Source organism: Pelodiscus sinensis, chromosome 3, assembly GCF_049634645.1.
Source record: "Pelodiscus sinensis isolate JC-2024 chromosome 3, ASM4963464v1, whole genome shotgun sequence".
Classification (NCBI taxonomy): Eukaryota; Metazoa; Chordata; order Testudines; family Trionychidae; genus Pelodiscus; species Pelodiscus sinensis.
Window position 1 is genome coordinate 145,016,699 of NC_134713.1, and position 11,763 is coordinate 145,028,461.

At 41.5% G+C, this 11,763-nt stretch overlaps 1 protein-coding gene across 1 annotated transcript; it reads left to right on the forward strand.

Moving 5' to 3' along the window:
- The first annotated feature begins 1,535 nt into the window (after positions 1 to 1,535).
- Positions 1,536 to 10,470, forward strand: SERTAD4 (SERTA domain containing 4). Its single transcript, XM_006136905.4, has 4 exons — positions 1,536 to 2,358; positions 2,637 to 2,788; positions 4,293 to 4,408; positions 7,596 to 10,470. Exons 2-4 carry the CDS (start codon positions 2,650 to 2,652, stop codon positions 8,346 to 8,348), a joined length of 1,008 nt encoding a protein of 335 aa, XP_006136967.2. The 5' UTR covers positions 1,536 to 2,358; positions 2,637 to 2,649; the 3' UTR covers positions 8,349 to 10,470.
- Positions 10,471 to 11,763: the final 1,293 nt, after the last annotated feature.

Here is an 11,763-nt window from a genome sequence, read left to right on the forward strand (position 1 = left end):
ACTGGTTCGCTAAAGGCCTTTGTCCGAATTCTGTCGTCCTTACTCAGGGTGAATGGTACTTGCCCTAGCCTGCAGGCAGTCACGATGAAGTCCCTATTTGTGCAGTCAGGTATTACTTACCTTGAGTTACTAGGGAAGCAGGATGCTTTAAGACATTATTTTTCAAATATGCCCTTTGATTTGGAGTCTCCCTATAGCCCTCTGGAGCCAGCTATTCAGAGGTTCTGAGTACCGGCAACTTTCATTTAAGACAAGTGGAGTTGGGAGAAGTAAGGGCAGTTCGACCTCTGTGCATGTAAAGTAGTTCCTCTGCTGCAAAACTGGAGATGGTGACACTTTTGCAAAGTATTTTGAGATCAGCAGATTAAATGCTCTGTGCTATGTATTATTATTTATTATTATTATTATTATTATTTATGCTTTGTTTTTATCCTGTTATGAAATGTTACAGAGAACACATTTTGTCCATGGACAGTAGCAATTTATAAAAGTTAAAAGCAATCAAACTATTGATTGTGTATGTTCTAAATAGCAGGCACAGTTAATTTACTTTAAAAACGGCAACGTTGTATTTTTCAAGATGAATCTGTTTCTACTCTGAGAACTGGGCAGAAAGCATCCCTGTCTGTTCTTTTCGTGTGTGCGGTCTGTGTATTTGTGCTCAAATACAGAAAGCACTGTTTGAAATGAAATAGTTTTTTAAAAAGCAGGGTTGAAAACTTATATTCCACATTTCATTTTAATAAAAACATCTTATAAATCAGCATCTCTCGTGGATACCTTTTTTGACAGAAGTTATTACATGCAGAGAAATCATGACCTGCTAGACTATCCGTTGTTTTTTAAGTTTTTCCAGTTACCGACTAACACGGCTACCCCTCTGAAGCTTTCTCCAAAGCAGTACAGGGTCTCTTCCAAGCCTCTTTTCTCTAAGGACAAATGCGAAGTCTTGACATAGTGCCAGCATCAGGAAACTGATGTCTAACTGTGAGTGACTGTTCAGATTAATGAGTAGATCAGTTCATGAGTGCTTGCCAATGACAGCATAATCTTTTTCGGTAGCATATATATTTGATTTTTAGCTGATTCTCTGTGCTGGGTGAGACTGACTTTTTCTTAGTCGGGATCAACTTGTCCATTTGGGGGCACTCGAATGGTAAATAAATAAGCTACAGTAACTAATATAATACAATCTGCGAGGCTAATAGGTCGTGGTCAGTAATTCCCTGTGCCATTGGTTCTTTCTCCAGTAAAAGAAAGACGTAATTAATATATTATCATTGAAAGTATGAACTAAAAATACATTGTGTGTTTCCCAGTGTCTAGGAGAATTCCAAGCCACATCATAATTTGGTTTCCCGGGGCGAAGTTGAAATTGCACCTGTTAGCTGGATTCTGTAGTCTTTTCTCAGCCAAAAACTCGCACATACTTTAGTTGAAAACCCATTTGACTCCCACTGTTCAGTTTGAAGTGAACGTGAATTTTTGCGTGAGTAAGGTCTACAGGATTGAGCCATCAGAGTAGCTAGCAAGTCGATACTTGTCCGTTTCAGAAGCAAGTGGCACTCCTGTGCATTTTCACTGTACCTGACAGATGTTAATGATTTGTTTTTCATAACTGCTCTCTTCTACAGCCTCGCATATCTTTCTCCTGTCGGGCAGTGTTTAATTGGTTGCACTTTCAATCGCTGGGACCACAGACACCCCTCTCTTCACCCTGTCCCGGTTCCCTACTGCCCTCCCCTTGGATCCCTGTCTTCCTGCAGTAGCACTGAGCTGCGAGGCGCAGGAGGAGGAAACGAACTCCAGCTTTCTTGGCGAGGGGCGGGGCGGGGCCAGCTCTGTCTCGGTGCATTGTTCTGTGCTCCAGTGCCAAGATGCGGGGCCGCGGGGGGGAGTGAGCGGTGGCCCCTCTCCGAAAGTTTGCGCGCTCTCTCCCTCGCTTCGCTTTGGCAATGGGAGGCAGATCGCTGCCTGGCCCTGGCCCTGGCCCTGGCCCTGGAGTCCCCGCTCCTGCTTAATATTCTGCCTGCTCCGGCGATGTTGTGCTTGGCTCCTGGGGGACTGCAACTCCCGGCTTGAAACGGCAGCCAATTTTCTGTCTTACTCTCCCAGTGTTTTGACTGGAGGCAGATCCAGTTCCGTCCGATCGGGGCTAGTGGAAACAACTGCCTGAGCCTCTCGGTGTGTGTCGCTGGGGCTCCGGGAGAAAGCCGCCCCCCGGCCCCGCGCGATGTGGCTGCCGCGGCCGGGCTCCTAGGAACAAGCCCGGGAAGCGACTGAGCGGATTTGACCCCGACGCGCTGCGAGCATCGCTCGGCTCGGGTCTGCCTGGCGGTTCTTCACGAGAAGAGATCGGTGCGTGGCTGGGGGGCCCTGCTGCGAGTGAGCTGGTCACTCAGCGGAGCGCGGGGCGTCCCCGCGGAGAGCACCAGGCACCTGGGTGCAGGCAGGCGGGGCGGGTACGGGGAACGACAAAGCCCGGGATCCAGCCAGGGAGAGCGGGAGCCAGAGGCGCGCTGAGCCGGCCGGGCAGGGGCGCTGGGGCCCGGCGCGAGAGACGCTGGGAAGCGGAGGAGGCAGCCGCCGGGCTCTGGTCCCACGGGCCTCTGACCCGCTGCGCCTTCTGCTTGCAGGGAGAGGGCAGCGATGACTCTGGTGCTGTCCATGCAGCGGTTCTGCGGGCCCGAGCTCGCGGAGTACCACACCCCGTGGGAGTCGCACTGTGGCAGCCAGGCCAGCCCCGCGGAGCCCAGCCGGGCCGCGCCGCAGGGGAACAGGACGCCAGGTAGGCACGGCAGCTGGGCTGGTGGCCGGGGGGAGGGAGGGGGCATTCCCCGACGCGCACGGTGAGCCGGGCAACATGAACGGCAGTATCGCGCCTCTGGGTGTATCCAAGGCACCAGAGCCCGGGGCCGCTCGAACATGCAGCTACTTTCATTCATCCAAGGGGGGAGGGAGTGCCTGTGTGTGTGTGTGTGTGTGTGTGTGTGTACAGATGGCAGTAATTTCAATTTCACCATCTATGGAAGCATAGGGATAGGTTGGAGACTGTGGCCCGGGGGAAAATGATTAAAGGTAATGTTTGAAGTGAAAATTCACACGGAGCATAGGTTTAGAGCAGTGGTTCTTAACCTTACTGCAGCCTGCAACCCTGTGGTTCTCAAAATATGTTCTCGCACCCCTTCTTAAAAATCGTTGAAGTAGGTCAGTTCTTTAAACCTAAGATATATCATAAAAATCTGGTATGTCTCACACCTCCAGAAAGGGCATCTCACACCCCCAGGGGGTGCATGCACCCCCAGTTAAGAACCACTGGTTTAGAGAAAAGGCTCTGTACATCTGATTCATGCTTGGACTCTCTAGAATTAAAAAAGACTTGCTTAGATAGTCACACCATATTATCCTACAGTCACTCTCCAAAGGGGTAAAAGTCACAACATTTTGGCTAGCTGTCATTTCTTTTCTACTGACTTTAAGGAATCCTGCTCATATTTGGTTATAATAACAAGAGATTTGTCATAAACACAATATATGTCTTGGGCTTTCTAGAGTCTTTCTTTAATGTGGAGTGGGAGGAGAAAGGAGTCCAAACATGGCCATCTTTCTTTACATAGTTGCAAAGATAAAATATTACAAAATTGTATTGTAACTATTCTGGGTGCCAATTAATAAAAATATTGAGTAATGATGGTTCTATAAAATGTATTTGTCCAAAGACATGTTATCTTTTCTTGTCATGAAAGGTAGTAACAAACTCTTACCTTTGGTGGAGTATATCTGATCTTTGCTTTCGTCAATTATATGTTTCCATGTACATTTCTGGTTTTACACTAAGACACAAAATGACCAACTTTTGAAACATTATTTTAAACTACTAAATCTTATTCCAGATATATGGAATATATTTAGCAATTGTAAAATAAAATTTCACCTGTAATTCATGGTCCCTGGAATTTGAACAGGATGCGCTGGTGAATGCCGCTACTTGTTGGACCTGTAAACTTGGGATGAAAATTTTATTAAAGAAAAATATACAGAGAATGTCTAAGTATGCCAGACACACAAATGTCTTACAGTGTCTATCACAAAGAGCTTTAATTGCTCGTGCTAGCCTATTGCATCACGAGCTATTTATTCGTATGGTAAAAAGTTTATTTTGATCACTGCAAATATATATAAACAAATGTGGTAGACTTATCTTGTAGTGAGAAGGGAAATTAAAAGTATTTTGTTTGGAGAACCTCAGGCAAACCACATGTCATTTGTCATATCTGATTTATTACCCACAGGATCACATTACAGGGGAATTTCAAATCCTATAACAACATCCAAGATCACATACTTTAAAAGGAAATATGTGGAAGAAGAGGATATTCATCCATCATTCAGCAGCTGTACACATAAAGTATGTTTTTAATAGATGGGTTTTTTTTACTGGGCATTTCAGATATTTAGTAACACTTGCTTGACTCATTTCCAGAAGTTGAAATACTCCACCCAGATGATGAGAATAGCCCAGCTGTTTGCATGGAAACAAATAGTTCACACTTTATTTTATTTTATTATTGTCATCACATAGTTTAAGAAACAAAGCGGTTTGTTCAACCATAATAACAGTTAATAGAAACACTCTGAATATCTTACTTGTCACACATTTTATTCATAAACACTTACACTGTGTTTACAGAGGTTATTCTGGAGAATACACACCAAAAATGCATAATGTAAATTTAACAAGAGTAAGCTCCAGGCTCTCCCTTTTTTTCAGTACTCTTTTTCTAGGATTGCTAAGCTCAATGTTCTCCACTGGGTATCTGAAGCCTACATAGAAACAGAAATATCTGAAAGGGGAATACAGTCTACCCCAAAATTTAATCTTACTTGTTTTAAAAAAAACCTTCTAATAACTCAAAACAAGAAATTCAAACCCAGACAACACATTTGTTTCCAAAAGGGGCCTGGGTGAAGTTCTACTTTGCATTTGACACGTGAGCATATACATTGATGTTCAACAGTTCATGGGAGATGTTCAGAAAACTCTCTAGGCTCCTGCTCAGTAAGTGCTCGATCCTGAAAGGTACTGAACTCCCTGCCCTGCCCCTTACTGATTTCTCTGGCTGTGCTACGTTGTACATTTAGTATCTGAATTACAGATAACAAGTCCCTCAATATAGTATTTTATTGCAAATATCTGTTTCAGTGACTGCTAGTGAAAGCTGACAATCCCAGAGATTGAAGCCCTCTCTCTATCTCTAGAATAGTTAAAGCAAGGCCAGAAACTATGCAAACTTCCCACAGAGCCTTGTAGCACATCTCAACCTTTCCCCAGAGAGGCAAGCCTTAGGAGTGAGAAGATAGTAGTTTCCCATTCATACCACAGACTACTTGCTACTGAGGAAGGATCCCAGTTACGGTAGTGATTTCTGTGGACAGCTTCACACTTGGAAATGCAGAGCAACTATAAGATCCTTTCTGAAAGACCCAGAACAGGCTACCAATTTTCAATTGATAGCACTGGCTGGAATGAAACTATTTTACTGGATGTGAAAGGCTATGTCCCATTCTGAGTTCAGTCTACTCAATATCATCTACACAATACACTGGCGGTACAGACAATGTGCTTTAGTATAATATAATTTAAAATAGTGGTATTTTAAACCAGTTCTTTTGTCCTGTACAGGGCGTTTTTCATTTCCATGTCTCATTTGCCTCTAACAATGAATTGTGTTTTTTTGTCAGAAAGAGGCAAAGAACTATGGCTTGGGTAGGAGCTAGTGTAAAGACTAGATACATAGTAGGCATGGAGAGCTCTGATGGGTCTATTTTATGGTACCATTCTGTTGCTATCAATGAAATGTATCATGCTGAAATTATTCGTATTCCTTCAAGTGCAAAAAAAAAAAGTTTTCCAGTTTTCAGTAGCGTTAGGGCAGGAGGGGAGATGGAGAGATGATTTTTCTCAGATTTAATGGAAGAGTTCACACACTTCTCTTTCCTGTGCTCGTGGTATAACGAAAGACATATATCCCTCCGCCCCCTTTCCTGGCACAGACTGCTCTTCCTTTTGTTTTGTCACAGTGGGTATGATTCGTTGGGTCACTGTTGCTGCCCAATTCTGGAGTCAGTCTCTAGAACTGACAGCAGAGCACACACAGGGGAAGGTCTCTGGAACTTGCCATTACTGGTCCTCCAGGGCACAAATCTGGGGGTGTTCAGATTAAAGCACCAGGCTTAATTGTTCAGTTAAGTCTTTAGACAGTCAGCAGAAGAGTATGAGGGGCTCAAATTAACCTATGTGAATAATTGGAACTAGATTGTAGAAAATTAGTGCACCAGAGAGCCAAGTTTTGGCTGTGAACTCATAATACAGCTAATAGTTGTTGTTAGAATGAATGTATTCTCTTAGCCACAGCCTCTGGGCTGAGAGGAGCGGATGAGTAGAGGAAAGCAACTGTGTAGAGAGTGCCCCAGTCCTCCTAGCTACCACTGTCTCCTCTGCACAAAGTATGTGGCCAAATAGGAAAAGGGGGAATGAGCAAAGCACAGCTGGGGGAATTTGAGCAGCCTGTGTGATGTGCTTTTCCACTCCTACTCAGATTAACTCTGTGCTAAAAATGGAAATGAGTTAATACTATTGGCAGTAACATTCACTACCCCTCCCCACTTCGGTTCCCATGGTAGAGGTCACAGAGCAGACCCAGGACCTCCTGGGAGTAGTAACCTGACCATACTGCCAATGCTGAGAAGGAATTTCTGGCAGGAGCCTGAAGGGAGAGCAAATCTGTGAGCTGGTGGCCAGGGTTTTCATAAATCCCCAGCCTCTTCTAGTTTCCTGACCTTGTTCCTGCCCAGTCACATTCCCACTAGACCCAGGGATTGTTGGGTGTAGTACTCAGCCCAACAGCTGCACTCCAGATGCTGTAGTGCTAGTTGATTGTTTTTACCACGCTACTAACATTCTTCTACACACTAGTTCTATAAAAGCGTTTTGACTAATAGACTCTTCATTGTGGAGGCCTGTTTCATCGACAGTTCTGACATTCATTCCATCTGCATCATTGGTACTAGCTGGCTTTCTAGACTTGGAAGGCTTTTGGTACAAAGGACATCCAGGAGTAAGCCCTCTTTCAGTCCAGTGGCTTTGGTGACCCTTAACAATGGATAGGGCCGGATCCCTGCTCCATTCTCGCACAAAAACACATCAGCTAAAATTTCAGGGACATTACATGATAGCTTTATAGTTTACACAGGATGTAACTAAAGAGTCGGTTTTTCACATATATTTGGTCCCTCTAAAACCGACTTTGGGCATGCAGATAGTGTTTGCCTACACATATCAAATACTGAGCTATTTGTCTCCCTGGTATGATGAGTGCACTGCGCATCTGACGTTCTGGCCAGAAACAATAGGGTCCCTAAATGCATGGGTGCACATATTCAGAGGCCAAGCTAAGATCCCCATGGAAATTTGGCCCACCCAAAATATTACCTTGATTTACATACTGCCAGTGCAGTGCTTAAATTTTCTTCTTATTGCATAAAGCAAAACACTCATCCCCCTTTTTGCATCTTTCTGTCTCTTTCATTTTCAGACAGTTTCTGTTTTTGAGGAGCGAGCACACATTCTTTACATGTCTTTGGAAAAACTGAAATTTATCGATGACCCTGAAGTCTATCTACGGAGATCAGTCCTCATCAACAATTTAATGAAGAGAATCCATGGAGAAATTATCATGCAAAATAACTGGTGCTTCTCTGCTTACTCCTTTGGTGGTCCATCCTCGCAAGAGTGGTTTATGCCTCAAGACTGTCCTTATCGAAAACGTCTTCGGATGGCAAAGGAAGAGTGTGAAAAGTTCCATACTTGCTGCGTTTATCAAGAATGCGGCAGTCACTATTTAAATTTACCCTTCTCTGTTAATACTAATGGGGAGAATGCTTCTTCCTCTTCTTCCTACTCCTCCTCTTCCTCCTCCTGCCCTATATCTTTGCCAAGTTGTTCCCACCAGGTGGATTATAGCATCACCAGTGCCCCTGTTTACAGGCATGATGACCAGATTCTTGCTAATGAAATATTCATTACTAATGCCAAGTCTCATGGTAATCAGGAAAAGGCAAAATTAAATGAGAAAGGAGGTAATGAAACTGAACCAGATGGTGCCACTCTAAACTGTGAACCTAGGAAAGGAAACCTTGCTCTTGAATGTAACGGCAAATTTTATAACTATTTTGAGACTGGATGTAATGACAAGAGCAACATAAATGAATCTTGGAAAAAGTCCTTAAGGAAAAAGGAATCTTTACCAAATAATAAAATGTATTGCAGCAAAGGAAGTCAAATATGAGCCATCTTTTTTGCTGTAACTTGGAAGCATGCACAGAATGTTATCTATCAACATTTTATTTTGGATGGATTTTTTTTATAGTTTTGTACAACTGACACAATCATGCCACAAACCTTGCATATAGTTTTAAATGACCAGAGAGCAGATTGCATAAAGCATCTGAACAGTCTGCATCAGTGAACTATTTATTAATATGGAGACTTCATAAAGAGCACAGTTGAATTACTGCATACAACTGTAGTTTAATTTTTGTTACTGAAAATACCAGTACACCAGATGGAGAAACATACCCTTTTATGTGTGCCCTCCCCCATGGAGTCTGCCATTAATTAGAAGGAACTTCCATTATGTTTACCAATTAATTAGATGTCTGGTAAACAAATTGATATTACCAGCAAGGGTGCTCTTCTTCTTGTAACACAATATTTGTTATCACAAAAGATTGTGATACAGTGGACTGGGATTAAACAGCTGTCCCAATGACACCATTAAATTCACACATTTAAAAGTCTTGTACACCTGACAAAGATAGGATGTAAGGAAATCTCTGTTTTATGGGATCTTAGCCAGAAATACCACACACAGCTCAATCATTTGCACATTTTCAGCTCAACTGTAATAATTAATGAGGCTTATGGTGGTTTGTTATTATCTAGGGCAGGTTTTTTGGTGCCTTACTTTTTACCTTAATTTTTGCCAGCGTGAAAATTGAGTGTAACATCTGAGCTACAGCAGGGATTTAATCTAAACAGGGAAAAAGCCCAAGATGGATCAATATTATTAGAAACCTATAACCTTCAAAATGCTGAATTCAACTTCTTATTCAAACAGCTCTATTCTTCCTTTTTGATGCTTGATTGCTTTTTGATTTGCTATCCTTAGGAAGGGATTTAAGAAACAATAGAGAGATGTGGCTTGTATACAAGCACTAGATGCTTGAGCATTTCTATGGCAACTGTCTGTTGCTGAGGATCTTTTTTTAAATTCTTCCATATAATGAAGTTCATGAACCAATGGCATGCTTTATACTTTATTCTGTTTAGCATAATTTCTCTCTTTTTGATTGCAAAAGCACGTGAGGGTTTTATATGACTTTTGCTGTTGATTTAAAACAAAACAAAAAGCACAATGTTAATAAATGATGTGGCGATCAAATTTTATTTGAAATAAATGTGTTTTAATTTTTAAAAGGATTATTCTGGAGAATCAGGATTTGAATTTTTAATGATTAAAGGCAAAATTTGGTCACATGTAGGTATATCATTTTAAAATGCACATTTTTAAAAGCATATATATTGCATTTTTCAAGGGTTGATTGAGAATATGTTGAGTCCTGAATCCATCTCATTTTTGGTTTCCACACCCACCTGACCAACTGGCCAGATGTGCTGTGCATACCAGCCAAATCAAAATCTGAGATGCCACCTTTTTGTATCCTGTCTCTGCCTGGGACACTGTGAATCCAAACAACAGCTCTTTCTTATTAGCTTTTGCCTTAGGAACCATTAGCTGTGCTTATGCTGTACATTGTTCACAAAGGCCTAGTCTACACTAGACCAGGCAGGTTGGTTTAAGGTAAACCGAATCCAGTTTGGATTCGGTTTACCTTAATCTGAGCCGCCGCAGCGTCTACACTGCAGGAGGCCGATGGGAGCACATGGTCCCATCGGTTTCCCTTACTGCTCACAGAATGAGGAGTACAGGATGTCAGCAGGGAATGCCCTCAAGCATTTGGTTTGGGGGGTCTACACTAGACCAGCTAAATTGAATGCTAGAAGAGCGACCTCCGGAGGGTCAATATATTCTGTAGTATGGACAGGTCCTAAGACTGAAATTCACCCCTGTGAATGGAAGCAGCCTGGTTCCAAATTGGGTGTAAGTGGGACTTATGGGGGATCGCAAACCTCCATGCTAGTCTTTTGCATAGGAGTAAATTTCATTCTAAGTATATAGTTCGGCACTCATTCAAGTCACTGGCAAATCCATGGAGTTTAATAATACACAATCAAGTTCTGATTCATTACTGCATTTGGTCCCTCTTAGAATGTAGCCCATGGATTTCAAAGAGCCTTTCTAAAACCTGCCCTGCCATTATTTTTCTTTATGGCAGATAATATGTATACTCCATACTTAAGATTACAAATTAGTCATCTTTCAGCAGCCTCTCCACTGGTTATACTTGGAAGCTCCCTAACTGTCTTAACTACATAGTTTAATACAGTTACTCCAATATTTGCAACATTTCCTAAAGGAATGATATTGAATAACTGAGATAACCTTTATTTAGTGACCTAAAACAAAGCTGATATGTTTGTAAGGATTATCGCTGTAACAGGAATCACACAAGAAACAGAAAATATGGATTACACCAGATTTCTCCAAGAGAGAAGCTTTTTATTATTAATAATTATATCAAATATAGATCTCATTCATACAGTGTATGAGTAGGATCATCATTTGGACATCTGTCCACACGGACCAATTATTTAAAAGCTGTTTTTCTTGTATTATACCTAGTTAGTTTAGTAATATCTGCTTTTTCAGTACTTGATAAACATTTGATGTTTTAAGCATAGCTATTAGTCCCTTGAATATTAATGTGTTGCTGTAGTAAAGTGAAGTTTCATTGGTATATGTTTATTAAAATGACCAAAATTCATTTTGATTTTACATCTTTAATGGCTGTTGAATTCTTCCTCTCAGCCTGCCCAAAAGAAATATCATTTAATTAAATTGTTCCAATGATGAAAAGATTTAAATTACAATCAGTTGTTTTACCACAGATGCAGACCAATACAGAGCTGTCAATTTTTAGAATACTGTGGAACAGAATTTTAAAATATGCTGACAAATGTAAAAGATGTGTTTGCAGCATCTGGGATTGTAATAGGTATATGTAATGGACAGAATTGGCCCAAACTTTGCAAGGGCTAGTCTTGCAGAGTGATGAACATTTGTGAGGTGCTGATTGTCAGCTAGTCCCATTGTGTTCAGCACTCTATCCAGTTAAGGCCCATTTGAGAAAACTGCATCCAATGCATGAAGCCATAATTCCATGGTATTAGTTTATGGGGCTTGTTTACATTCTCCTGAAATGTTGAATTATCTGAAACAATTCTATAATTATCTCTGTACATGTAATGTATTTCTCAGCCACTTACCATGTTGGTATGTCTAAATGTTGGACAAAATTAAGACATTTCAGAATTTATACAAAGATGGTGTTATTTTATCTATTCTCTGAGAACAGCAATGTGAATTTAAGTGATCCTTTATGTTTTTCCCTGCCCCCTTTTTACAAAATATAGCACATATTGAGAGTAAATCTGTAAAACTCAACAATGTACTAAATATTACTATTTGTTTTTCAGAGGGGAAAACTATTATTATGTTAAAAAGAAAAAGAGAAGGAGGT

Excerpts from the sequence above, each read along its gene's own strand:
- SERTAD4 (XM_006136905.4), top strand. The coding sequence starts at position 2,650 with ATGACTCTGGTGCTGTCCATGCAGCGGTTCTGCGGGCCCGAGCTCGCG. Across the intron at positions 2,789-4,292 it reads GCAGGGGAACAGGACGCCAG|GATCACATTACAGGGGAATT; the intron begins GTAGGCACGGCA and ends TATTACCCACAG. Across the intron at positions 4,409-7,595 it reads TCAGCAGCTGTACACATAAA|ACAGTTTCTGTTTTTGAGGA; the intron begins GTATGTTTTTAA and ends TTTCATTTTCAG.